The sequence below is a fragment of the Ambystoma mexicanum genome, chromosome 6p (assembly GCF_040938575.1).
Source record: "Ambystoma mexicanum isolate Mex_15411 chromosome 6p, UKY_AmexF1_1, whole genome shotgun sequence".
Classification (NCBI taxonomy): Eukaryota; Metazoa; Chordata; class Amphibia; order Caudata; family Ambystomatidae; genus Ambystoma; species Ambystoma mexicanum.
The window spans coordinates 1,304,820,760-1,304,845,926 of NC_090935.1; the positions used below are offsets into that span (position 1 = coordinate 1,304,820,760).

At 47.8% G+C, this 25,167-nt stretch overlaps 1 protein-coding gene across 4 annotated transcripts in view; it reads right to left on the reverse strand.

Moving 5' to 3' along the window:
* Positions 1-25,167, reverse strand: part of DENND4C (DENN domain containing 4C) — a 2,555,958-nt gene that overhangs the window by 1,140,174 nt on the left and 1,390,617 nt on the right. For all 4 annotated transcript variants that reach the window (XM_069625964.1, XM_069625963.1, XM_069625962.1 and 1 more), the window contains exon 14: positions 5,926-5,961. In XM_069625964.1, coding sequence (XP_069482065.1) covers positions 5,926-5,961 — 36 coding nt within the window. The remainder of the gene's footprint in view (positions 1-5,925; positions 5,962-25,167) is intronic.

Sequence of the window (25,167 nt, forward strand, 5' to 3'; positions counted from 1 at the left end):
ACAGGTGGTAGGTTTCATATCTTTCAACACCTCTAGCAGCTCTGCCTCTGAAATGGGGTCAAATTTAAAGAGCTGTTCTCTGACAGTTGCCTCCACTTCAGTGGGGTGAATGCCCTGTTTAACGGAGGTTCTGGCCTTGATAAAAAGCACGACAAAATATTTTTTGTCGTGCTTTTTCCGTTTTGGCTTGGAAGGCATTTAAGACCGTGTTACAATCCTCCTCTGTGGGCATGAATGGAGGGGTGAGTGTTGCAGGTTTTTCAATACTCTTCAGAATATCGAAGAGTTTGTTAGTCTTATTGTCTGCATGCTCAATTTCAGAATTGAAATAAATCGGCCTTAGCAGCCTTAATTTTGTCTCTATATTGCTTGTCCTTTCTTTGCCAATTATTTTTACTATCCACAGATTTATCTAGGATCCATTTTCTCTCCAAGGTCCTTTTTTCCTTCTTCAATAAATGGAGCTCTGAGGTGAACCATTTTTGGCTATTATTGTTTTTCCTAGCTAGCTTGGTTGTGAGGGGTGCCTCTGACTCCACTAACTCAAGGAGATGCTTGTTGTATTTATCTAGAGGATTAACACACGAGTCACGACCCTGAAAAGAACCCAGTATTTTTTCAGTACATGACTTAAGCAGTAGCTTATTTAGATTTTTAAAATTTCTATTAGCTACTTTGATGTGGGTATTATGCTTATGTGCGTAGTAAGGCAGTTTTAAGTTGGCCGATATCAGATAATGGTCACTCCAGATACAGGGTGTGGTTCTGCAGTCTTGCAGGGATATATTATATCCACACATCCAGCCTAACTAGTTTCCCTATGGGGTAGTGGGGTCCTTGTTAAGAACTTTAAAGTCAAGGTTGTTCAATGCTTTTTCCAGAGCCATGGCTCCTTTGGCCTTCTTATTCTCTCGCCAGAGGTTAGGTCTCCCATAATAACCGCAGACACATTGACGGATCTTAGAGTGTTTAAGTATGAACAGAGTTCCGATGAAAAGTCTGAGACCAGAGCCGGTGGTTTATAGATAGCTATTAAGTTGAGGCAGTTGTTGGGTGAGAAAACCAGTTTCAGGTGCAAAGCTTTACACCCACTAAAGCCTAGAGTCACCTTAACAAGTTTGAGGCTATCCTTAGCAATAATTGCCACCCCACCTCCCCTGCAATCTGTTGTCAAAGTAAATAGTGTAATCTTCTGGTATGGCCTGCTCGCAAGCGGGCCCCACTGGGTCTTTAAGCCAGGTTTCCGTTACACAGAGAATAACAAAGTTGTTCGAACTAATCATGTCTTTGATGTTAATGGCATGCTTAGTTAAGGAATGTGTATTAAGTAGACCAATGTTGAGATGCAAAAACTTCTCCATACACTCCTGTGGTGGTTCATTATTAGTGTTCCCCTCCACCTCATTAATTATGGGCCCCTCCCCCTCCTGCGATCTCAGGCGTCATTGATGCTTTACTATAATTTCATAAAAGGAGCCATCGCGATGGTGACTACCGAAATATGACTAAAGGGTTCATGTTGGCCTTTTTCCCTCTGTAAGTTGGGTTCCCTTTTTCAGTTTTAGTTTTTTGTTTGGTCGTTTCTAGAGTATGACTCGTTGAGTTGTGGGGCTAAGGTAGAGGAACGCGATCTCGTGAACTAGTCAGGGTAGCATCCCTGCTCCCCCTTTTCAGCCTGTCCCCTTCCCTTTCCAATTGCTTTTCCCCTGACTCAGGCAGAAGGTGATTAGGTGACTCTGTCTCGGACTCCTTCAGGGACAAGGCCACCCCCTGTTCATTATCATTAGCCTGTCCTCATTTGAGCCCCGAGTTTAAGATTCTCGAGTTAACTTGATCAATCATTTTCCTCAGTTTATCAATGTCGTTTGGGAGGGATGAAATAGTCTTGGTTCTGTAAACTGGCTCAGATGTTTTTAACGGTTCTTCATCTCCCAAGTTTGTTCCGTCACAAGTGGGATCTGCGGTACCCTTAATGACTGCCAGAGGATGAAACGAACGGTCCACAGGGACCTCCGGTGTCGAGGAGGCAGTTCTTGGTCTTTTTAGAGCTGGTGGCCACTCAGAGGGTTTGGTTTAGTACGTGGTTAGTTTCCGTAGACATTACCCGTCTTGTGTGGGCTTCTTCTTCCAGTGTTCCCTCCAGTATTTCTACATCCAAGTTCTTTTGGCTAGGCAACTGTGCAATCTCCTTCTCCTCACGTGTTTTTCTTCCAGTCTAGAGAAATGCTTTTACTCCCCCCATTCTCCTGGGTTACGGTTGTTTGTGTTCTTTCCTTCCTCAGTAGGCGAGATCCTCTCTACCTCCATTTTAACTCAGGAGCTTGCTTCTTGTAGTACTCAATGTTTACCACAAACAAACTAGGGTCGTTTCTTTATTTAAGTCAGTAAAGGTGGTGATTTCAAGTGGTTGACACTGTTTGGGGGGGGGCATACTTCACCTGTGTCAGGTCGTCCTTGGTGTCCTTCGCTTACCAGTCTCTTTAATAGCAGAGGGTATCTGTGGGTCAAGCCCACTCTCTTTCGCTACCTGTTGTTGCCCTGCATATGTCTTTAGTGCCAGAGAAAGTATTAACGATCTTTACAGTGACAGGTTGTGCAAGTAATGTCTTTGTCGAGGGGGGCCCAATTTCTAGTTCATACGACATGCAAGATTGATTCCCTGACTCCTCTTCTGTATTCAGTACCGTCATTAACTCGGTAACGGTTGATGGGGCATTAGGTATTTCCAAATTGTTAATGATTTTTTGCGGAGACATGTTTATGTGTTTGCTCAGTGATGCAATCTCGGTCACAATTAAACTCCCTTTTACGTATGCCCTGTTTTCTTTGGGGTCCCTCACTGGGCCTGTAACTGGCAAATGATTTATAGAGTTGTCCACTGTTCGGTAGCCAGCAGTAAAGGCTACAGAGCTAAGCGACAAGCATAAGGGTGTGTAAAGGGGATAATGGAACTGGTGGGGATGACATAGGAGGTGCACGAACTGGAGTGGTCGGTATAAGAAGGGCAAGAGTCATTGCCGGTGTTACAAGGCTCCTACCCGGTGTTCCTCTAGATGGAAGGATCACTCCCAGTTCTGACCTCTCGACCCGCTCCCCTGCTACTTCAGGGGCTAAATTGGAGCTTCTCAACGTTCTAGTCCGGTCCTCCTTATCTCTCCATTCAGTGTTGTCCCGCTTTCTTGCCATGCTCTCCAGGGGTACCATATTCCCAAGCTCTCCCTGCCCTAGCCAATCGCCTGTTCGGCCGCTGTTAGCGGACTGGCGAGTGACTGGACTCAGTGCCAGAATCTCTGCGCAGGCGCGGTGTGGAAGCAGTTATAGTTTCTTGCGGCAGGAGGGGGGATGCAAGCAGTGCAAGTAGCTTTCTCACAAAGAAAGATACTAATAATTGCTTTACATCATGAGAAGAACAATTGCCTTGGTATGTTTTGTGAGAAGACATTTGCCTCATCAAGAAGGATATCGTGGAAGACTCATTTGCTTTGATTTTTGAACAGGTGTTTGTGAAAGAGATATGTACTTAATCAAGAGGAAGGACACAGTGGAGAGAAAATACATTTTGTGTTGAATTTAACAGAACTGCATTGAATTAGAACTTTTCCAAGGGTATTCCTGAATTGATTCAGGGGAAGGGAGTCCAACCCTGGTCACAAGGAATACTTTGAGTTTGAACGTTTACACAGTTTTGTTGAACTGAAGACAGACAAATATTCCTTGTATACTTTTGTTGTTTATATGAGTGTGAGGTTCAGCGACTTTTTGGACAGTAGGTAATTTTTCTTTAGTTTGCTAGTTAGAGACATCCTTGTTAGGATAGGGAAAGCTGGGTGTTTTATCTCACTCTTTTTCATTTAATAAATGGCAAACATTGGGAAAACTATACCTTTTTGTCCATCTTGCATTTCTGACCCCTCACAATGATCGCCAAATATCTGTAAAATGAACAGCTGTGGAGTTGTGGAATGTCTTACTCCTGCCCTGTGTATTAATTTCTAGAGAAACCCCAGGGGACTTGAGTGATTAATTTGGCAAAACCTACCATGAAGTCTTCTGGAGGGATGGGCTGTCCTTAAAGATCCTGACTGAGCCCTATTCTTTTGTGGTGCTTCTCCGTGCTAGTAGAATCTCATAAAACCTCTTCTGCTGCCCTATTGTATTGCATGTTGGAACTCCATGCATGCAGACACTGATGCTCTCCTAGAAGCCTTTGTGTCCTTTTAGTCTTCTGTGGACCTCCCGTGGGAGTCATCTGCAATGATGGACCTAGCTTGATGCTGCTTTGCCTTATCTGTGTTGTCATGGGGTGTCTTGGATCACCTCCTGCAGTGGCTCCATTGTGGGACTGTTCCTGCTGCCTGGGCTGATCTTTTCTCCTCAATGGAGATCCCTCAGATTCTTTCTGTGTCAGCTCTGCATGCCTTTATTGCCATCACAGTCTACCCAGTGCATGAACAGAATCCTTCCTTGGGATCCCAATGTCTTGGCTCAAGGACCTTCTGGGATTCTGCTCACATCGACTGGAAAATCTAGCCTCTGCTGCCAAGCCAGACCCAATCCAGAATTACGGAAGTAACCTACGCAACAGCCCCTGCTATGCTGTTTCCATTGCAACCATCAGCTGCGGTCACTGGACTCCAGTTGCCAAATATCTTCTGTGCTCTCCTGATCACAACCATCTTTCTTCTTTGGGTTTAAGTCCTCCTTCACAGCCATCATCCTCCTGGTGGAAGAACCTGGACCCTGAGCTCTTCTAGTGTAGCCTATTAGCCTGCTTAGCTTCAAGGTTTCGGACTCCCTCATACTTATGGAATCAGAAATGCTTAGCTTTTACTCAACTGTGAGAGAATTATTGGGTATGCCCTGTTAAACCCTATGGACAAGCTTTCTGAAACTTCTAAAACTCCCTCAAAGCGACATTGACATTCACTCCAAATGTGCCAATTTGTTCTACGTGGGGTTCTGGTGTTCTCTTTGGACTATTCTCATTTTTACAGCATTTCTCTCATATTTTTACTACATTCCTGTTACTCAGCACAATATATTGTTGGGTGCATCACTGAAATTCACTCCTATTGAGCTTTTCAAAGTAGTATTCAACATGGCTGTACCAGACTTTTTCGACTGGTTTTATTGACGAGTTCGGACTTTTATATAGCTTCACTTCTTTTTTTTTTATTAACATACACAGAAACATTGTATGCAATGTCTTCAGGAACACCGACCCAAATTAATTCTGCCTCAACAGTGGCTCTGTGCAAAACTCCAAAAATAAAAAAAGTAGCAATTTTGTTTTCCACAAACATGCAGTCCTTTAAGCAATCAAAGAAATGTCATCCCGTTAAAAAAAATCTTAATTAGCCTCACATTTTACTCTGGGTGCAAGAAATTGTGAGCAACCAAACCTCCTAACATTAGAAGAGGATGGCAAGTTCAAAGCAATTGGTGGCAAACTGAGGCAGTGGAACTGGTGGAGGCAAGGCACCTTTAATGCGTACTCTCTTGACGAAAGGTGATGGATTCAGCTTCTTGGCATTACTTCATAGCAAAGAAACCCAACATTTAGCAATGTAATGGAGATATAAACGCTGAGAAATTAATATCAGGTGCCCATTCCAAAAATGCTCAGGACTCAAAGCTTTGTTAAACTGCCATCCATGGGCTTGCCGTGGGCATTTTTAGTAGAACTTGCCAGCACTTCAACTTAAAATCACCTAATTTTCAGAGCTTCTTAAAAGGTTTGGTTACTCATTTAACAAACGGAAGAGTCCTACTAGATCGACTTGTTCCAGATAAAAACTTACTAGAAAACCATAGCCTAAATTTATTTTAAAACGATAGCACATGCAAGATAGATCTAATATATTGACTCTGTTGAATTGTTTACAACACACATTTGACATGAATACATTATTCATAAATGTTTACCTTTTCTCCCTTATCCATGCCTTTGTCAGGATACAACTGAAAACAAAGAAAGCACAAATTCAGAATAAACACAAAAGTAATATTGTACGTCATGATAAGTGTTTGTATATTTAATGATAAACACCCACCAAATGCTTTTCCATTTTCGTTTGATTTTGCTTTTCTTGTAATACATATGTCAATCACTGTTAAGTGAAAATTAGTTAAGACTGCCATTGGGGCATTTTCTACCGAGGCGCAGAGGCTGCCCCACTCATCTACTTAGTTTATCGACTAAAAACACAAGGATGAAAATAAAATACATGACGGGTAGACAGTAACAAAACCATATACTTATGCAACAGATATACCTCACACAGAAGATCCTTATTTTTAAGTAAAACATTCTCCATGGCTGAGTGTGTTAAACAGGCTAGCAATCCAGATGTCTACACTGGGTCTGACGCTTACTTTCCATTTCTCGATGAGATGTTTCTTGGCCGCAAATTAACACTCTGTGAAGCCACTTCATAGCTGGGATTTAAACTGCTAATAATGGAGGTATTCATTGGAGAGGTAAGGAAAGCATAGGCAACGATGGCTCAGTGGAACCCACCCCCAAGTCAATTTGCTGCATTACTTCATCTCAAAATGTTGAGTATCGCACAGCATAAGGACATCTGCAACCCAGGGACCACACTCCTCTTTCAGCTTCAGCAAAGATCATCATTTAGTACATTTCACTATTAAAAAAAAGTTTTCCGAGGAGCTTTGAAAGGAACTACAACTACTGAGTGTCTCTCTGATACGAAGGTGGGGGGCGGGAGGCACTAGCGCATAGTGAATTTAATCGAAAATATCTAGTGGAATATCAATATTAGTATTTAATTCAGATAAACTTCAGGTGCAGAGGGGCAAATGCCACAAGGCCACACAGGGCTGATTAGAGACTAGAAAAACAAAACTGTGTGTTACCACCTGGTAGCTCCATATGCACTCCAAGTGGGAAAGAATATTTTTCCCCAGGTATCGTTCAAGAGTCTGTCTCCCCAACAATCCTAGAGATGGGATACATAGGTAAGTATAGATTATCTCCAGGTACGTTTTTAAAGGAGTGAGTGTTCATAAACTATTTCCTAATATTGCTCTCAAGCTGAGAGAAGGTATGCTTCAATTATACAATTGCAAAAACATTTTTTCAAAGAAAAGCGTAAATTTGCAACAAACGTATTTTTAATACAAAAAAGTAAAACATAAGGAGTACAATGGTAAGTCCAAATAGTACCCTACACTCTGTTACAGAAAACCCCATCTTTCATAGTAGCTCTAAAATAAGAGTCACTAATTACACATTTTCAAAAAGAAAGAAAGGACATCTTCAAAGCAATTTGCAATGTCTAGTGTTTACAACATTCACACTAGAACATTTTTGGGTGAATCAACAAAGTCCATTTAAATAAATATAGGATTTCGACCAGGTTTTGTGAAATTGTTACGACACAATGTGAAGGTTTGGAACTTTTGTTAGGGGTGGCATAACACCACAGATTGACACGCGGCTATGTCTGTCTGTGTGGGATGCCCTTTGTTTGTTCGGATGAGTCGTACGAATGCCATTTCCCTCTCTAGGTTGTTAGCACTGATTTTTTAGTAGCTCTGTGCACCGTATGCAATACTGACTATACCTGAGTGATTATTATTATGGTTATAGTAACACAGAGTGGTATGGTCTCTGCTCTAATGGCCACAGTTAGCTGCATACAGTTAGAAATATCTGCCGGTCCTTTTAAATGGGCAGCAATGCTACGCAGGCACACACTGGTTTTCGGAGCTGTTTGTGGTTCTCTAACGCGTATGGGTTATTTGAGTTGTTACGGGGTGTTACATACACTTTGGACTGATTTAAAGGTCATAAGAGCCTGATGTTAATTGACAACGAGGTCTTTCGGCAGTCAATCCTTATACTCCATCCTCTCCTCCCCATAGGACACCGGGTACTCTCAAGTTCGACACAAATCTGTAGCCGGACTGAAGCACTGCGGTCCAGTGAACCTGATCTCACTACCTGATAACTACTGCTGATGAGCCACGAGGTTGGTGGTCTTCACAATAACATAAGTGACTTAGCTGTGTTTAGAATTCGAAAACCTTTAGTGATTGTATTTTCTGTTACTTTTTAGAAATCAGAATTGTGGTAAACCATAAAGAGTTGGAACGAATAGCAACCATGCCCTGAGGATGGATTCTGTTGTAATCCGAAATGCGTTGGCAACTGATTGAACTCAGTGGTGTGGTTTGGAATTATTTAAATGGACTTTGTTGATTCACCAAAAAATGTTCTAGTGTGAATGTTGTAAACACTAGACATTGCAAATTGCTTTGAAGATGTCCTTTCTTTCTTTTTGAAAATTTGTAATTAGTGACTCTTATTTTAGAGCTACTCTGAAAGATGAAAGATAGGGTTTTCTGTAACAGAGTGTAGGGTACTATTTGGACTTACCATTGTACTCCTTATGTTTTACTTTTTTGTATTAAAAATACGTTTGCTGCAAATTTAAGCTTTTCTTTGAAAAAATGTGTTTTTGCAATTGTATAATTGAAGCATACCTTCTCTCAGCTTGAGAGCAATATTAGGAAATTATTTATGAACACTCACTCCTTTAAAAACGTACCTGGTGATAGTCTATACTTACCTATGTATCCCATCTCTGGGATTGTTTGGGAGACAGACTCTTGAACGATACCTGGGGAAAAAAATTATTTCCCACTTGGAGTGCATATGGGGCTACCGGGTGGTAAAACACGGTTTTGTTTCTTGTCTCTCTGATACGGTCTCAAGCAGCCAAGTCAATTAAATGTCAGAAAATAGAATGTCTGTTGTGTCAAACCATTGCCTCATCGATCTTGCTCTTATTCTTTGGTAGTGGGCCTCTAAAAGTTGAGTGACCTTCATTTGTACCTTGATACTTTCTTTGTAGAGAGGCCAGTCAGAACCTCAACAACCTTCTCCCAGTAATATAGTAGCAGGTTCGTAAGAGGGAATTAAATCGAACCATTTTTAAAGCCACTTGGTATAGCAGATATAAAAAAATAGAGTAGAGGCGTCTTCTACCTTTCTATCACTTTGGAATCTCTGGGAAGATATCTAACGGCACATATGGGGTCAGAAGCCAGAACTCAAGTGGCTCTTGATTTTAGTGATTAAACTCACTTTAATATATTTTGTCCTTTTCTATTTTATTGCATGAAGTCACACCATCCTTATCCACCCAACAAATCTTTAGTGTTCTACCAGTACTTTTACTCTGAGCCCCTAAATCACCTCTGTTCCCAGGCACCCAATGACCAGTCAACTATTGCCAGTTCAACCCCACATCAAGGCAGTAACATCCTAAACCATCAATAACAAAAACATGTATCCACGTGACTCTGCTCCAGTTTTAAAAATAAATACCTCCTTCAAACTACAATTCAAAGCAGTGCAACCCACATACTCCAATATTTGCACAGCCACAAAGAAGGCAAAGGAGAGCCAAAGCTCCAGAAAGCGCAATTAACCATTTAATCAATGCAAGAATCAGAAAATGTGTTGGGGGATCCTTTTTCTTTATGCAGCTTTCACATTACTTTGAATTGGACTGCCAGACTATCTGCTGTTTTGTGATCCTGACCTGATTTTTTGTGCAGGAGCTTTTTAACCTTACTCTTTCACTAGTGTGTCATTAAGAGTACCAGTGGAGGAGACCCTGTCCCCCATTTAAGTCAATGGTGTAGCACTATTGAGGTTGCTCACATATGGATAGTGCAGGTGAAACCATGATTTCCCTTTCTTTCAAATGAATTGGACTTTTTCTACATACACAGTGAAGCACAGATAGGTTTTATTTAATTTATTTATGCAATTTATATAGCGCATCCAACCCAGAGACATCTGGGCGCTGTTCTTACAGCAATGGTTATGCATAGGTACACGTTGCATCATTACAGAGTTAGTCATGGGGACAACTGCAGAGTTACAGTTACAGGGTAGCATGTTACACAGTTATAAAAATGCCAGTTATCTGGGAACAAAGCGAGAAAAAGCACTTGTCGTTACAAAGTGAGATCAGCTAGGAGGAGAATAACGTGCGTTGGCTTGAGGGTGTTTGTGTTGCTTGCTGGCGGGTGGTTCAAGGAGTCTGTTTTGTGTATCCAGCAAGAAAAGCTATGTTTTCAACTGTTTACGGAAGGTCCAGAACGAGTCTTGGGACCAGAGTCTGGCAGGCGGGGTGTTCCAGTGTGTGGCGGCTATAGAGGGCAAACTACTGCCACCAGCTTTCTGTAGTTTTAATCTGGGTGTGGTGAGCAGAGCGACTGGGTTTGCTGGATTGTGATCTAGCGACTTTGTCAGACAGATATACAAGGGCCTTGTCATGGAGGCATTTATGAGTCAAAGTGAGGGTTTTGAAGAGGATGCGCTCTTGAACAGTGAGCCAGTGTGCGTCCCTTCTAGTCGAGGAAATGTGTGACTTTCTTGTTATGTTAAGGGCTGCCCTAAGGGCGTTGTTTTGCATTACCTGTAGCATTTTGATGTTGTGGGTCTTAGTTCCGGCATACAATACGTTACAGTAATCCAGTCTCGACAGGATGAGTGCTCTAGCTAGTGTGATGCAGATGTTGGGTGAGAGGAATGGTCTGCAAGCATTTATCAGCTTGGAAGTGTAGGCGGCAGCTGACGCCGTGGCATTAACTTGTTTGGTCAGGGTCAAGGCAGAGTCCAGGTGGAAACCTAAGGTTTTTACTGCCTTAGAGACTTGAATAGTTTTGTCATCAATGTTGAAAGCTTTAAAGGAGTCATCAAATTTGTTGAGGCGGAATTGCGACCCAAGGAGGAGGAGTTCTGTCTTCTCGTCATTCAAGCACAAGCCAGATTGGTGGCATAGGTACCTTTATTTTAGACTTTTTGGGACCATCCCAGTGCACCTTTTATTTTTTACCGATGGCAGCCGTCAGAACGGCTCAAAGGGGAAGGCTGTTGTGTTGCATACGAGTCTTTGCGCTCTGCTGTTTTTGGCTGCCTTCCTCCCAGGTCTGAGAATACAGATGTGCAGGTAAACTAGCTAACAAAAAAACCGAAGAAGTTCAAGAATATGTCTAAGGTATAAAAAGCAGTCTTAGGGCGTGGCTTGGAGCCGACGCGATGCAGTCGCTCCTCTAAAGCTGCCCGTGGACTGCCTGCTGCTATAGTTAAAATTATGCGGTTCCTGTAGCCTACACGATCCATCGACGCCAGCTATGTGGATCAGAACCGATGGAGCACTAGCAGCTCAAAGATGACAGCCGGGAGAGGGAGCACTATGTCCGTACTCGTCGCTTGAATCCCGGTCCCCCCCCTCTGCCGCTCAGTGAATCCAAGATGGCGGTGCACCTATGATGGCGTGCGCAGTCAGAAGCTGGAGGCGATCCTCCCCGTAGCACTCGAGCCGGAGGGGACGGACGAGCATCCGGATATCCAGACAAGTGGGGACTGTTCCCATCGGCCGGTGAGGGCGGCCCAGTCCCCCCCCCCGGAACCGGAGAGGATTCCCGCATGCACTGGTCTCGTTTGTGCACCCTTTCCCCTCTTCCTCCTGGGGCGCCCCGGCCCACGCCGCTTTACAGCTTCACATCCAGCGGACGGAGATCCTCCTGGGTGTCCGGTGGAGCCTTCCTTCCGGCCTATGGACATATGCAACGACCCTTGAAGCGACTCGATTTCCTGGAACGGAGAAGGGAGACCCTCCCCCCCCCCCCAACGGTTGGCGGTGGGAGCCCTCGGCAGAAGCCCCTTGAGAGACTTAAGGTAGGCCTAGCCCGCATGCTCTTCTCCCTGAGCCCTTCCTGGGGCGCCCCGGCCCACGACCCTGCTGCCCGCGGATAAGGCGTACATCCCGCATGGGCAGCGCTTCTTAGCCACTGGAGGCCCGCGAGCAGCTCCCTTAGCAACTCTTCTTCACTGCTACAGTGCTCCTGGCGGCCATTGCCCCGCCGCTGACAATCAGCGCGATGGCCAAGCAACAAAAGACCACCAAGTCTTCGGACATAGCAACTCTGCTGACCGCTTCCGACAAAGCTAGAAAACAAGATTCCGGCCCGTCTGTCTCACGGGAATCCCTAGATAACAAGGGACCTTTGGCGACCAAAGAAGATATATGTGAATTCATGGCAGATATCAAATCAGAATTCCGCTCTTGTATGGCGGAACTCACAACTAAACTGGAAAGCACAGATAAAAAAGTCTGAGGTTGAACAAAGAGTGGGAGTTGTTGAGGATCATATCCAAGATCATGCCTCCGCACTAATGGAGGTCCAGCGCTCAATCGGACTATTGCAGGACAAGTACGACATTTTGGAATACAAGCAAGAGGACCTCGAAAATGGGGCCTGGCGCAACAACCTCCGTATTCGGGGGGTTCCCACTTCGATCCCAGAAAAGGGGTTAGCTGAATATGTGGGCCTCTTTTTCCAATCTCTCCTCCCTGATCTCGAAGATTCACAGCTTCTCCTAGATCGCACCCACAGGCTGAATCCCCAGTGTGGAGTGGAATCGGATGCCCCTCCCCCCCCTTCCCCGACGTCATCACTAGGGCATCTTTACCACGAAGGAAGCCATCTCGGCAATAAGCCGCTCCAAAGACGAAATTACTTTCCAAGGGACCTCCCTCCAGATCTTTCAGGACCTTTCTCCGCTTACTCTTCAAAAAAGGCGAGCCCTTCGCCCCCTAACCACCCTTCTTCAGGCTCAAAGAATCTGCTACAGATTGCTCTTTCCAACAGCTTTGCATTTTTCCTACAAGGGCTCACTCAGGAAAATTAGCCACCTGGAAGATGCTACCGACATCCTGCGTCCAGATGCTTCCAAACCCACGTCTTTCCTGCCCTCCGAAGCAACGGCTAACTCAAACCTGGTGGCCTCCCCTAGTCTCAAACAAGATTCTTGGTCGAAGGTTCCCAGATTCTGGAAGAGGAAATAGCCAGAGGCGACCCCATGATGGAGATTCCACTTCGATTCTGGCTCGAAGTCTGACACCATGATCCGATCAGCACCCTCAGGATCACAGGTAAGCTTCATCCTTGAAGCAGCGGGCATTATTCCACGGTCCATGCCCGGTTCCAAGGCACAGTCCATCTATCAGTCCTTGGAACAAACCACTAAGATTTCCTGTAAGGTTAGCCATGTTGGCTACACGCTGTTCTATGGCCCCATTGGCCAAGGGAGGCATTAAACCCGCAAAAGGTCAGCCGCCCTCAGTTAAAACTCGGCCCTCTCGTTGGCGGCCCGAGAAAAAACCCCACAGGCAGGTTGGGGAATGGCCACGCACTCCGCAACATGATTGTTGAGCCCTCTACATCTCCCCCTCTCCCCCAGGACTCGTCAATCTCCCCGGAACTGGCCCCAGAACATCGAACTCTGAGGTTCGTCTCCCTGAATGTCAAGGGACTAAATTCACCCGCCAAACGCAAGTCCATCCTACAGAAGCTTCACAACGACGATGCAGCAGTGGCTATGCTACAAGAAACCCATTTGCTGCCTGCAGACCATAGCCGCCTACGCTCCCGAAACTTTCCGAAGCAACTTTTCGCATCTGGAAACTCCAAGAAGGGTGGCACAGCTATCCTATTTGGGAAGGGACTGAACCCTCAAATTCTAGACTCTAAACTGCCCGGAGGGGCGGTATATGGCGGTGAAATGCCTACTACTAGGACAACTCTATTCTATAATTTCCGTATACGCACCCAACTCAGGCCAGGCGCTGTTCTATGAATCCCTGAGTACAACTCTCTCTCCGTTTCTGGAAGGCCAGATTGTGATTGGAGGGGACTTCAACGGGGTCCCGGACCCCACGAAAGACAAGTCACACCCACCTAGTGCCGGAGACCTCACCATAGCCCTGGCTCTCTTACAACTATTTAGAACTTTGGAGGTGGTGGATTCTTGGAGTACTCCACCCATCCGAAAGAGCCTTTTCTTTTTATTCTTATGTCCACAGAACCTTCTCCAGGATAGATCTTCTAGTGTCTCCACAAATCTTCACGTTCACCAACAACGTGACAATTGGCTCCAGAATCTTGTCTGATCACCATTCAGTGACCCTGGAAATCCGAGTGCAGGAACCAGCTAACCCCCAACAGCGCAGATGGACTCTATATGATCCGATTCTCAATGAGATGCCACTCAGATGTGATCGCAACCACGATCACCAACTTCTTTAAGGAGAACCCCAGTGAGGACACCTCTACCGCCAACACTTGGGACACAATGAAGGCAGTAGTGTGGGGTGAACTGATTGCGCAAGGAGCGGCCTACCATAGACACAAACTTCAGACTTGCCAAGACCTTGAAGAAGACCTCAGGAATGCAGAAAAGACTCATAAGGAGAAGGGCTGGACCCCTAAAACTCAGCGGGCCATCCGGATAGCACAAAGAAAGATCGAGGCCCACTATGCCGAACACACTGCCCAAATAGCAAAAGCAAAACAGTTTTATTATGCTAAAAACAACAAAGCAAATAAGCTACTAGTGGCCAAACTTGCCAAGCCGAAGAGGAACAATACAATTGTGGGCCTGTGGGACCAACGAGGCAAGGTCCATTACGCTGACCAGGACAAACTGCAGCTCGCTGCGACCCACCTGACTCAGGTGATGACCGCGCCAATGTGGGACATGGAGGAACAGAAGGAATACCTACGGGGTGCAGCGCTTCCCCAGCTAAAAAGAACAGCCTGTGACTTCCTGGAGGCGTCGATTACTGACGAAGAAGTGGACAAGGCAATAAAAGCTGTTAAATCCTGAGCCCCTGGCGGGTAAACAACCAGGTTTTACAAAATCTTCAAACCCCAACTATTAGCACCTTTGGTACAGTTATTTAACTCGTTCAGGACCACAGGCACTGTAACCCCGTCCATGCAGGAGTCATTTACGGTCTTATTACCTAAACCTGGAGGCGATCCGAAAAACCCTGCATCATATAGACCCATTGCCAAAATAGATGCTAATATTTACTCTAAAATCCTGGCATCATGTCTGTCTCAGTTCCTGCCGGAGATAATCAGTGCGGATCAGAGTGGCTTCCTCAGACACCGCTCCACGGCCGACAACATTCGAAGAGCCTTGGATCTGGTGGAACTCGCCTCCCGGGACTCCCGGGAACTGGTGCTTCTGGCCCTGGACGCGACCAAGGCGTTCGACAAAGTGGATTGGACTTTCATGAGGCTCACCCTTGAGGCGTTTGGATTTGGCCCGGAGTTCTGCACTATGACGCTGGCAAATTACAAAGCTCCCAAAACCCTTCTCAGAGTTAATGGCACCCTCTCCTCCCCTATCAACTTGCAGAACCCGGCAGGGATGCCCACTGTCGCCACTTCTTTTCGCTCCAATTATGGAACCATTTGCCCAGCGGATCAGGTTGAACCCTGCAGTCGAAGGCTTTCAATCAGGCCCGGCACACCACAAGCTGGCCCTCTATGCAGACGATGTCCTCCTGACTATCACGAAACCCCGCTCCTCCGTCCCTCAAGCCTTGGCTGAGATAACGAGCTATGGGAGGGTCACAGGCTTCACAGTAAACTACCGGAAATCAGTTGCCTTGGGAGTAGGTGTGGCCCGAGAAGATCGAGAGGCTCTAGTCCCGCTGTGCCCAATACAATGGACGACCAAAGGAATTAGCTACTTGGGAGTTCAGATCGCGGCCAACCCAAGCGAGACCCATCGGGCTAATTTTCCCCCATTATTTACAACCTTGGAGGCAGATTTGAGGCTCTGGGCGGCCCAAGAGATCGCTGATGGGCCGTATTACAGCCTGTAAAATTAACTTACTACCAAGATTCCTGTATGCGTGCTCCACACTCCCGGTGCCGGTCCCGGCGCCAGCCCTTCAGCGCCTACAGAAAAAAATGCTGCAGTTTATCTGGAGGGGGGGGGGAAAAGCCCAGGATCCCTAAATCCACGATGCTGGGCAATGCAAAACTGGGGGGCCTCGGGGTCCCTGACCTGCAGAAATACCAAATGGCGGCTCAACTGTCCTGTTTCCAGTCATGGCAAGTCCTCACCAACCGCCCTAGATGGGTGGACCTCGAACAAGCGCAGCTACCCCTCCTGTTACGCTTTCCCCCACATGTCCCCCCTCCGGTGCGGCGACAGTGGCGGAACCTTCTGGCATCCACCAAACACTGTTTCGATGTGGGACAAGGCGTTGAAACAGAAGAAGATCCCGACGGGGCTTAGCCCCCTCTCCCTGGTGTTTATGAACCAGAGCTTTTCTCCTGGTCGGTCTACCCGGAATTTTAAGGCCTGGATTGCAGGAGGCCTGGAGTCCCTGGGTCAACTTTTTGAAGGGGGTCAACCCTGCACCTTTGAGCGATGCAAAGAACTCTTTAGGATCCAGGAACAAGATAGATTCACATACACCCAGCTACGCCACTGGTGCACCCACCCACAGACTCAGCAGGCGGCGACTCGTCCCCCCACGGCCATCGAACTGACCCTTAATAAACTCCCGCCCCGAGGAAGAATCCCCACTCTATACAAGCGCCTCCAAACGGATTTCCTAACCTCCAAGACCCAGTATATGGCCGTATGGGAGGCGGACCTAGGCCATCCGATTGAAGACCAACAGTGGGTTGACATCTGGTCCCGGGCTCACACCTCTTCATCATGCATCACAAATAGAGAGTGCGCCTACAAGATCCTCCTCCGGTGGTACTACCCTCCCCTAAGACTTCACCACATGAACTCCACACTCAACCCTCAATGCTGGAGGCAATGCGGCCAAATAGGCTCCTTCTTCCACATGTGGTGGTCCTGCCCCAAATCTCAAGCATTTTGAAAACAATGCCTAGCGACAATAGCGGACATCACTCAGGTGCGACTGCCCTTGGCCCCCGAACCGATCCTCCTTGGAGCACCGATCCCTGGGATCTACCCAAGGTCTGGTCCCAAGGCCAAACGATTATCGCAATGCCTACTGGCGGGCAGGAACGCGATAGCCCGCATCTGGAAAATAACGGAAGGCCCTCTCATGCCTTTCTGGTGGATGAGAGTCTGGGACATCCTGATCGCCGAGAAGGTGACGGCGGCCGGGGCAGGCACTTTGCATCGCTTTCGCAACATCTGGGGTCAGGTATTGGACTTTGACCAAAGGTTCCCGGCCATGACTTTCAAGCCACAACTGGCCAGGAGAACTATTCAGGATGGAGATCCCTGGTGGGGACGTGACGACGGAACTTGAGACCGAAGGGTGGGGGTGGGAGGAGCGTCAATTGATATTACTGAATGCTACATGTTGCAAGTGATTAAGCTTTGTATTGCCATAACCTGCCTGTTTAAAATAAACACGTTTAAAAAAAAAAAAAAAAAAAAGCAGTCTTAAAATTGTACTAGGGCCCATAGAACAAAGCCATGCCTACAGAGCCACATGGATACATTCTTTTCTTTCATGGTCTTGACAGCAATGAATCGGGATTCTGTGAGCTTTCCAGTGCTTCAAACCAGAACAGGTCTGAGCTGGCTCGACAGGATGCAGCAACATGCGCAAGCGTCAACAGTTCTTGATTCGAAGCAGCTGATTACCGACAGGCAATGTGCAAGTCAGCATAGCTCCAAGGTTCGGCAGGGCCTCGATGCAAGAAAAAGAGGTTCAGATTCAGCAGTGCTCAACTGGATCTGACAAAGCGGTGCGAGTCAACCTGCGGCAATGGCACATGGCTTGAAGAAGCTTGTAACGGACAGCAATTCTTGGGTCAGCCTAGCTCGATAGGGCTTAAAAGCAACTCCACGCTGATAGTGTGTCAAAGACACATTGTAAACCAATTAATTTGGTACCAAGTAATTATGTTTGACTAATAGTCAAATATAGGACAAGAAATTGATTAGAAATGCTTATTCTTTTATCCCTGTCGAGATGGATTTTCAGAACCAGCCCTGTGGGCAGATTGAGAGGCCACCCTATTCTGGTGTACAGGAAAATACACCGACCTCTAGCCAAACTATCGAGGTAGTGTAACTGAGCAGTAAGGCTTAGAATCAGGAGTGTGTAGGGTTGTGAAGGGTCCAGTTAGATACACAGACCAAAATTCAAGATAGAAAGTATAATACACATTAAATCTTATTAGGCCTTGACAAAAACTTTGCAATGAAAATAAAAGGCAAATAAAATTATTAAATCCATACATCATCGAAACACTTGCTAAATAGTATCAACACTTTACCCTTGAGACCTTCATAGCCGATTCAAGTAAGAACACCAGCAAACTAATGCAGAAAAGTGAAGTCAGTGAAGATAGCAACAGGTAAATATTGTAAAATCAGTTAGAATCAAATATCAGAAAACTGTTAAACACAAATACACTATATAATATAAAATAAGGCCCTAGAATTTAAACATTCTTCCATGCTAAAGAGGATGGGGCCTAATCCATGAGAGTCACAAATCCCAAAATTAGCTCTTTGTAGGAGCCTGGAGTCTTCAAGCAGAGCATAAATTAATAGTTACTCACCGTAGTGACTAACAATCTTAGTCCAAAGTCCCCTTTCCTCCATACTGTATGGGCATTCCTCGCAAGGGACGGGAGACAGAAAAATGTTCACAAGAAAATTCTTCTTCCCCTTTCAATTTAGAGGCGGGGGCCCATCAGTGCCACTCCTCAGTCCCCACCGACGCATCAACAATATTCAGCTTTGCCTAATGACACCAGTATTATTAGGGGGGGGGGGGTGGGACATATGGAGGAAAGGGGACTATGGACTAAGTACGTCAGTCACTATGGTAACTATTAATTACTCTTACGTCCTGTCCCCTTTCCTGCATACTGTATGGGCAATTACAACTGAATGTAGCCCCAGGATGGCGAGGAGACCCTCCTTAAGAAAATAGGTCTCTTAGAACCGCCTGTCCGAATGCTGCGTCTGACCTAGAGGCGGCGTCCAAACAGTAGCGGTTACAGAAAGCCAAAGGGGTAGCCAAGGTAGCCGCCCTGCTGATGACCTGCCCCAGCACATGCCGTTGGAACGCGATGGCCGTGGACCTGGCTCTGGCCACATGGGCATGTAAGTTAGCTGGCAAAGGTTTGTGCTGCCCCTCATAGGCCTCCCTGATGGCTGTGACCATCCACCTTGCTATGGAGGCCTGGTAACTGGGCCTTGACCCACTGTAAGTGACAAACAAGGCGTCCGACTTGCGGACAGCCTTGGTCCTGACCAGGTAGTATTTCAGCACGCATCTGACATCCAGACGGTGCCAGACCCTCCGAGGCTCGTCCTTGGGGTCAGCTAAGAAAGTGGGTAAGACTATTTCCTCGTTGAGATGGAAGGAGGAAGTCACCTTGAGTAGGAACGCAGGGTGCATTCGCAGGACAACCTTGTCCTTGTGAAAGGTAGCGTAGGGCCCTGAAGCCACCAGAGCCTGGATCCCGCAGACTCTGCAATCTGAAGTGAGGCCCACGAGCAGGGCTGTCTTTATGGTGACCAGCCTGATGTCCGCGGACACCATTGGCTCAAAAGATTTGTGCACCAAGGCGTACAACACACCATTAAGGTACCACACAGGTCGCTTGACCACCGGTTTGGAGGAGGAAGATAAGAGGCCCTCCTCTGAATTCCTGTAAGCCCCTATGGCTGCCAGATAGGTGCGAGCATGTATCCACCTGTACGCCGGTGTGGGCGAAGTGTGCTGAAAAAAGGAGAGCATGCCCTCCACGGCTCACTTAAGAGGGCCGATAACACAAATCTAGAACTTTTACTCTTATATTGGCACCAAGTAGCCTTGCTTCTAGCGCCCTGGATGACCTCTAGGTTAGCATGAGATAGTCTCAAGTGTTTCTGCGTGACCTGCTCAGCAACCATGCTGCGAAGGCAAGTTTGTCTGTCCGCTTCAAGGATGGATTCCCCCGGGAGGTGGACAGCCATGAGGTAGATGTTGTTCTCCAGAGCCCATTCCCACATGCTGACTGCTAGGTTGCCTGGTGGGGTTGTCTGTCTGGATAAGAACTGTCTTGCCCTCGATAAGAGGGAGAAAGGCCTTGAGAGCCAGCCATATGGTCTTCAGTTCTAGCCAACTGATGTGGGACTCCTGCCGAGTCCAGACTCCATGGACACTCTGGTGGTCCGGGGGCTACCCAGCCCTCTAGGGAAGAGTCTGTAGTGATTGTGACCTGAGGGGCCGGCTGTTGGACGTGCTTGACTTGCTGCAGGTTGCAGTCCGCAGACCACCACTGTAGGTCTGAGTGGAGAAGGGAGGAATGTTAAGTGGCTCCGCTTGGGAGCCCTTCTCCCGATTCCATGAGGCTGCGAAGTGCAGCTGTAATTTCCTCATCCTGAGCCTCGTGTGGGGTACGACCAACAGGACCACTGCCATAAGGCCCAAATGGTGTTTGTACCCCCAGGCCGAGGTCACTGGCCTGGAGAGGAAGTGACTGTGGCTCTCTTGATGGCCGCAATCTTGTGCTCCGAGGGAAAGACTCTCACTGAGCTTGTGTCCCAGATGAGGCCCAAGAAGGTCAGGCTCTGCGTGGGCTGCAGCTCAGACTTCTTGAAATTGATAGTGAACCCCAGGTCGTGGTGTTCATCAGTGCGCAGACGGTATGGTGAACTGCTTCCAGAGAGGTGGCTCGAACAAGCCAGTTGTACAAGTATGGGTGGACGTGGTGGCCCTGGGGAGGGCTGCCACTGCATTCATTAACCTGGTAAATATCCTGGGCGCCAAGTTGAGGCCAAAGGGTAGCACCTTGTATTGGAAATGGCAGCCCATGATCCTGAAGTGCAGTAAGGAACAATAAGGCTGCTAATTCGGGACGTGTAGATAAGTGTCCTTCAAATCCAGGGAGCACCTCCAGTTTCCCCTGTCCAGTGTTTCCACAATAAGAGCTGGGTTAGCCATCTTGAATTCTTGCAGAGGGAGGGAGATATTGAGAGTGGAAAGGTCCAACACAACTCTCAGGCCAGCGTAGATGTTCTTCTGTATGGCGAAAATCCTCAATTAGAAGCCCAATCCTTGCTGGGAGGCTGGGACTTCTTCCACTGCCTGGCTCTCGACGAGCGACAGGATCTCCACCAGCCGAGTTGTTGTCCCAATCTGTGGGAGAGGAGGGAGGAGAGGAAGGTACTGGTAGGCAGTACACAGTGGAGACTACGGAGAGGATCCAGGGTTTTCGAAAAATTCTGGTCCCTAAATTGTACCTGAAAGGCAAGCGTGCCCCCCACTGGAGACACGTGAACCCGAAAGGGCGTGTTCTGCCTTCTTTCCCTCCGAGGCTGTTGCACAGCAGGGGGATTGGAAAAAACCCTTGCCCTCCCCACCCTCTTGTGTTGTTTCCTCCGGTGCTGACTCAGAGAACTGTCAGGTTGCCTGGACCTCCGTTCTTGGAAGCCCCGGAATCCGCCAAACACCTGCCCCTTGTCAGAGAGTTGCTGCGACTGGGTGTAGGCCTTCATAAGAATAAAGACCTTGCGGTTTGTGAGCTTATCTTTTTATCTAATTCCTCATCCGTGGTGGAGGGGGAAAGAGGTCACTACCCTCAAATTGAAGGTCCAATATGCGTTCCTGGAAATCGGGATTAACTTAGTAGCCCGGAGCCAGGCCATCCTTCGCAAGTCCGTGGCAATGCAGATGGCCCGGCCAGAGGTATCAATGTGGGCCACAATGGACTCCATGATGTCCTGCGCTACCAGCTTGGCTTCTCCTAGGCCAGCCTTGAAGCGCGCTTGGCTCTGTGCCGGAAGTTGTGGGAGGAAGTCCACAATTTCCCACCAGAGCCTTTGGTTAACGGCTGCCAACATGGTATCCACGTTGGCTTGACACAGGTGCAAGGAGGCGTTTAAGTACAGCTTTCCCCCCCCCTTTACGCCTACAAAATCTTCTCCTCCTTGCCAAGCAGCATCGAGGACGAGGTGGCCGAGGACGACTGAGGATTAGAATAGAGTGACGTGGCAGCGATCAGGGAAGAGTGCGGTTGAGGATGCGCCAAAAGAAAGAGTGTATCACCTTCCATCTGCCTTTACTTGGCGTCTAGGCGCCGATTGACAGGTTGGGCCGAGTGCGGCTTGAGCCACCCCTCCTTGGCCAGCACAACTAAGTCTTCCTGCATCAGGATCCCCGTTTTGGTAAGGGGTCTTAGGGTGAGGACTTCTGCCAGGACCCCCTCGGGCTGCTCTACCTCGGGCTGAGGAAGGCCCAAATATTCTGCCAAACCTGCAAGGCGTTCGTGGAAGGCCCTGGCTGAAGATGCCGTGTGGGGTCCTCCTCCTTATCAGTGTCCACCAGAGTGTTTGGAGGGTCCGGAACTGGTGGAGTGCTGGGTGCTGTGGGCTGAGTTGAGGAATCCAGAGCCAGTGGCTGCTGTGGAGGCTGGTGTGGAACCGCCTGTACTGTGGGAAGCAGGGAAGCTGGAATCAGCTGGCGTAGCGGTGGTTGCGCTGCGGACTGTAGCACCGGAGCCGCAGGAGGAATGACAATGGGTGCCGGTGTGGTGACCTGGGGGAGCATGTCCCTGATGGCATCCCGGAGGATGGCCCCGATTTGGGGAGTTCGCATCAGCCCTAGGAACCTTCCGAAGAACCTGTATTTGGAGGCTGTAGAGGTGGCAGGTGATATTGACGGCATGGCTAACTGCTGCTGGGGCTGGGGAACACTACCTGGGGTGCAGGGGAAACCTGCCCTGCGCCGCTGATGGATAAACTGTAGGCCACGCACCTGGTAGACACCAGTCCTACCCTGTGACTCGTTACTCTACCCGCTCTGCCAGAGGTGGTATCAGACACACCGCCATCTTGTCTGGCGTGGCTGGCATTTTGTCGAGCGGCGTGACACGTGCCAAAGTCGTGGTGCCTGGCTCGCTGGAACCAGCACCATACAAGACGTTTGGTGCTGGAACATAAGGTCTATCCCGCACCTCAGGCCGTGACCTGGAAGGCGTATTTCCCTCGGCAGAGCTGCCGGTAGTGCTGCTTGCTGGTGCCACCTCGGCCAGGATGCCGGTAATAGGGTGTTGCCCCTCGGGAGTAATCCCGGTAAAAGAACCTTGCGGTCCCCTCAGCACTGACACCGGAAGGATCCGGAGACCCCTCGGCCGTGAGGCCAGTAGCTGGACTATCCTCGGTACCTGAGCTGGTGCTATAACCTGAAAGGTTCCTCCAGGTCGGGCGCTTCTTTGGTAAGGAGTCACCTTTACGGGGTGCGATGGTAAATAGAGGCCTTGCCTTTGGCCTCAAGCGATGTTTGACGAAGTCCTTCAGGTCCTCTGGAGGCTCTGGAAGAGCTCCCTCCACCTAGCTGGCCTGTTCAGTGCACCTGGAGTCGGTGCGTCGCACTCAGAACAACCTTCCTGTTAGGGAGAATTCTCGGTTTAGGCTGAATTTCCTAACCTAGTGAGTCCCCCAGCAGCTTTGCTGGATTTCTGGAGTTTTTCTTCTCCTACCAAGATTGAGACTCTTTTTCTCCCACTCTTGGACATGATTTGAGGGGTTCCTTTGACTGTTAATGTGTTTTATGGGCTATGGGGTCTTTTACTCTATAGGGTCTCATGTGTTTTTACTATGTGTGTTACACAGCACCCTCAGTGCAGTGACACAGGGGTGTCATAGTGACACCCCACCATAGGCTCCATACCCTGGGACTGACTACTGTCTCCCAGGGCATGTAAAGTCACCATTGGCTTTACTAGTCCCAAATTATGAACAGAAACCAGTACAAGCCATCATATTGTGGACGTACTGGTCGGGGCAATTCGATTGCCCCAGGGTCTGTTATTCGAGGGGGCAAGTCTCCGTCCCCCCTGGTCGAGTTTTGGCTGGTGGCAATGGATACTACTTTTTATATTCGACAGCCAATATATCTCTATGGGATTTTCCCATTGTTTGAGGCTACCAACTTTAATTATTTAATTCCTATAGCCTCGAACATACCGCCGGGTTATTTAATATTAATTCACCGGTTGGTAATTTTTGCCAGAACTCTATTCTAAAATGGCGTTCGTGTTCTCTTCTGTGACTCCAACCCAAGTCGAGCCCTTTGTTCCACTTTTTGGCAGGCTTCTCCACAGAAGCCTCCAGAAGTGGTGCCACTCTGTCTGGGTACCACAGAGGGTGTGGGAGGGGGTTTAGGCACCCTGGACTGAGTTGCCTTGGCAACTCAAGTCGCACTCTTGTGTGATTGGCCCAAGTGGTGAGCCGGCCGGCTCACCACTTAGCATGTTTGATTGACAGCTTGGCTGAATGAATGGGGGTTTCTTGCATAAAAGCAGGGCTTTGGGGACTGGAACTTCGGATTTTCAGGTCCTGTGGCGACTTCTGAAAAGGGAGAAGCTGAGCCGACCTGCAACGACACCAGCGGTGGAGCCCTGCTGAACCGTCTCACCACTTCCCGACGACAGAGGAGATCTTCTTGCCGGAGAGTCTCTTCCCCTTCAGCTGGTGGGGACAACTAGTTTGCTTTCCTTTTCGCCTACCAGGACGTCTAGTGGTCGAATTGCCCGTGCTAAGCACCCCAGCAACCGGATAGCCGTTTACCACTGAACCGCGAATAAAAGGACCGCTCCTTTGAATCGAGAAAATCCGCGGCTGGTTTCTTCCCTGGCAGTACAACAACCTTCTGCTTTCCTCACCAACGAGATCTTCTCTTCTGCCGGACGAAGCACTGACTCGCAACCGCTGCCAGGAACAACTACCCCCGCTGGAGTGTTCTCACCAATTCAAGGTACTGTGTCCGCCTGGCCTCCCTTTCTATAGATTGCTACAAGTTGACAGTAAATCCTTAACCTTCTAGACTGGGCTGGTCTCTTGACCATCTAACTGGTCCCTTTCTTTTGGTCCAACTCCTTTCTGAACCTTGTCGAGACTGTTGTGCACTTTTCAACCGTGTGACCTAGGACACATTTCGTTCTGATCCTCTTAAAGCGGGTCCGGCTTTCTGAAACTCTAACTTCACGGTTTTATTCTGCCTTCCTCTCTTGCTGTGTTCTTTTGAAAGTGTTGGGACCTGTTTCAATTTATGCTCTGCCTTTCTCTCACTTTTAACCTAAGTATTAGAGTGCCATCTGCGTTAAGCGCTCACCGCTTTCTGAAAATAAGTGGTGCTTTACTTAAGACTTGTCTAATATTCTGCGAAGGGAGTGTATATACTTCAGTAACTGTTTTGAAATTGCTTGATATTAGTGCCAGTGTGTTTTTATAGATTTCTTTTTAAATAAATAATTATATATCTTTTACACCAAAGCTCTGGTCAGTGTTTGCTTGTTCTACTGTATTTACCTGCC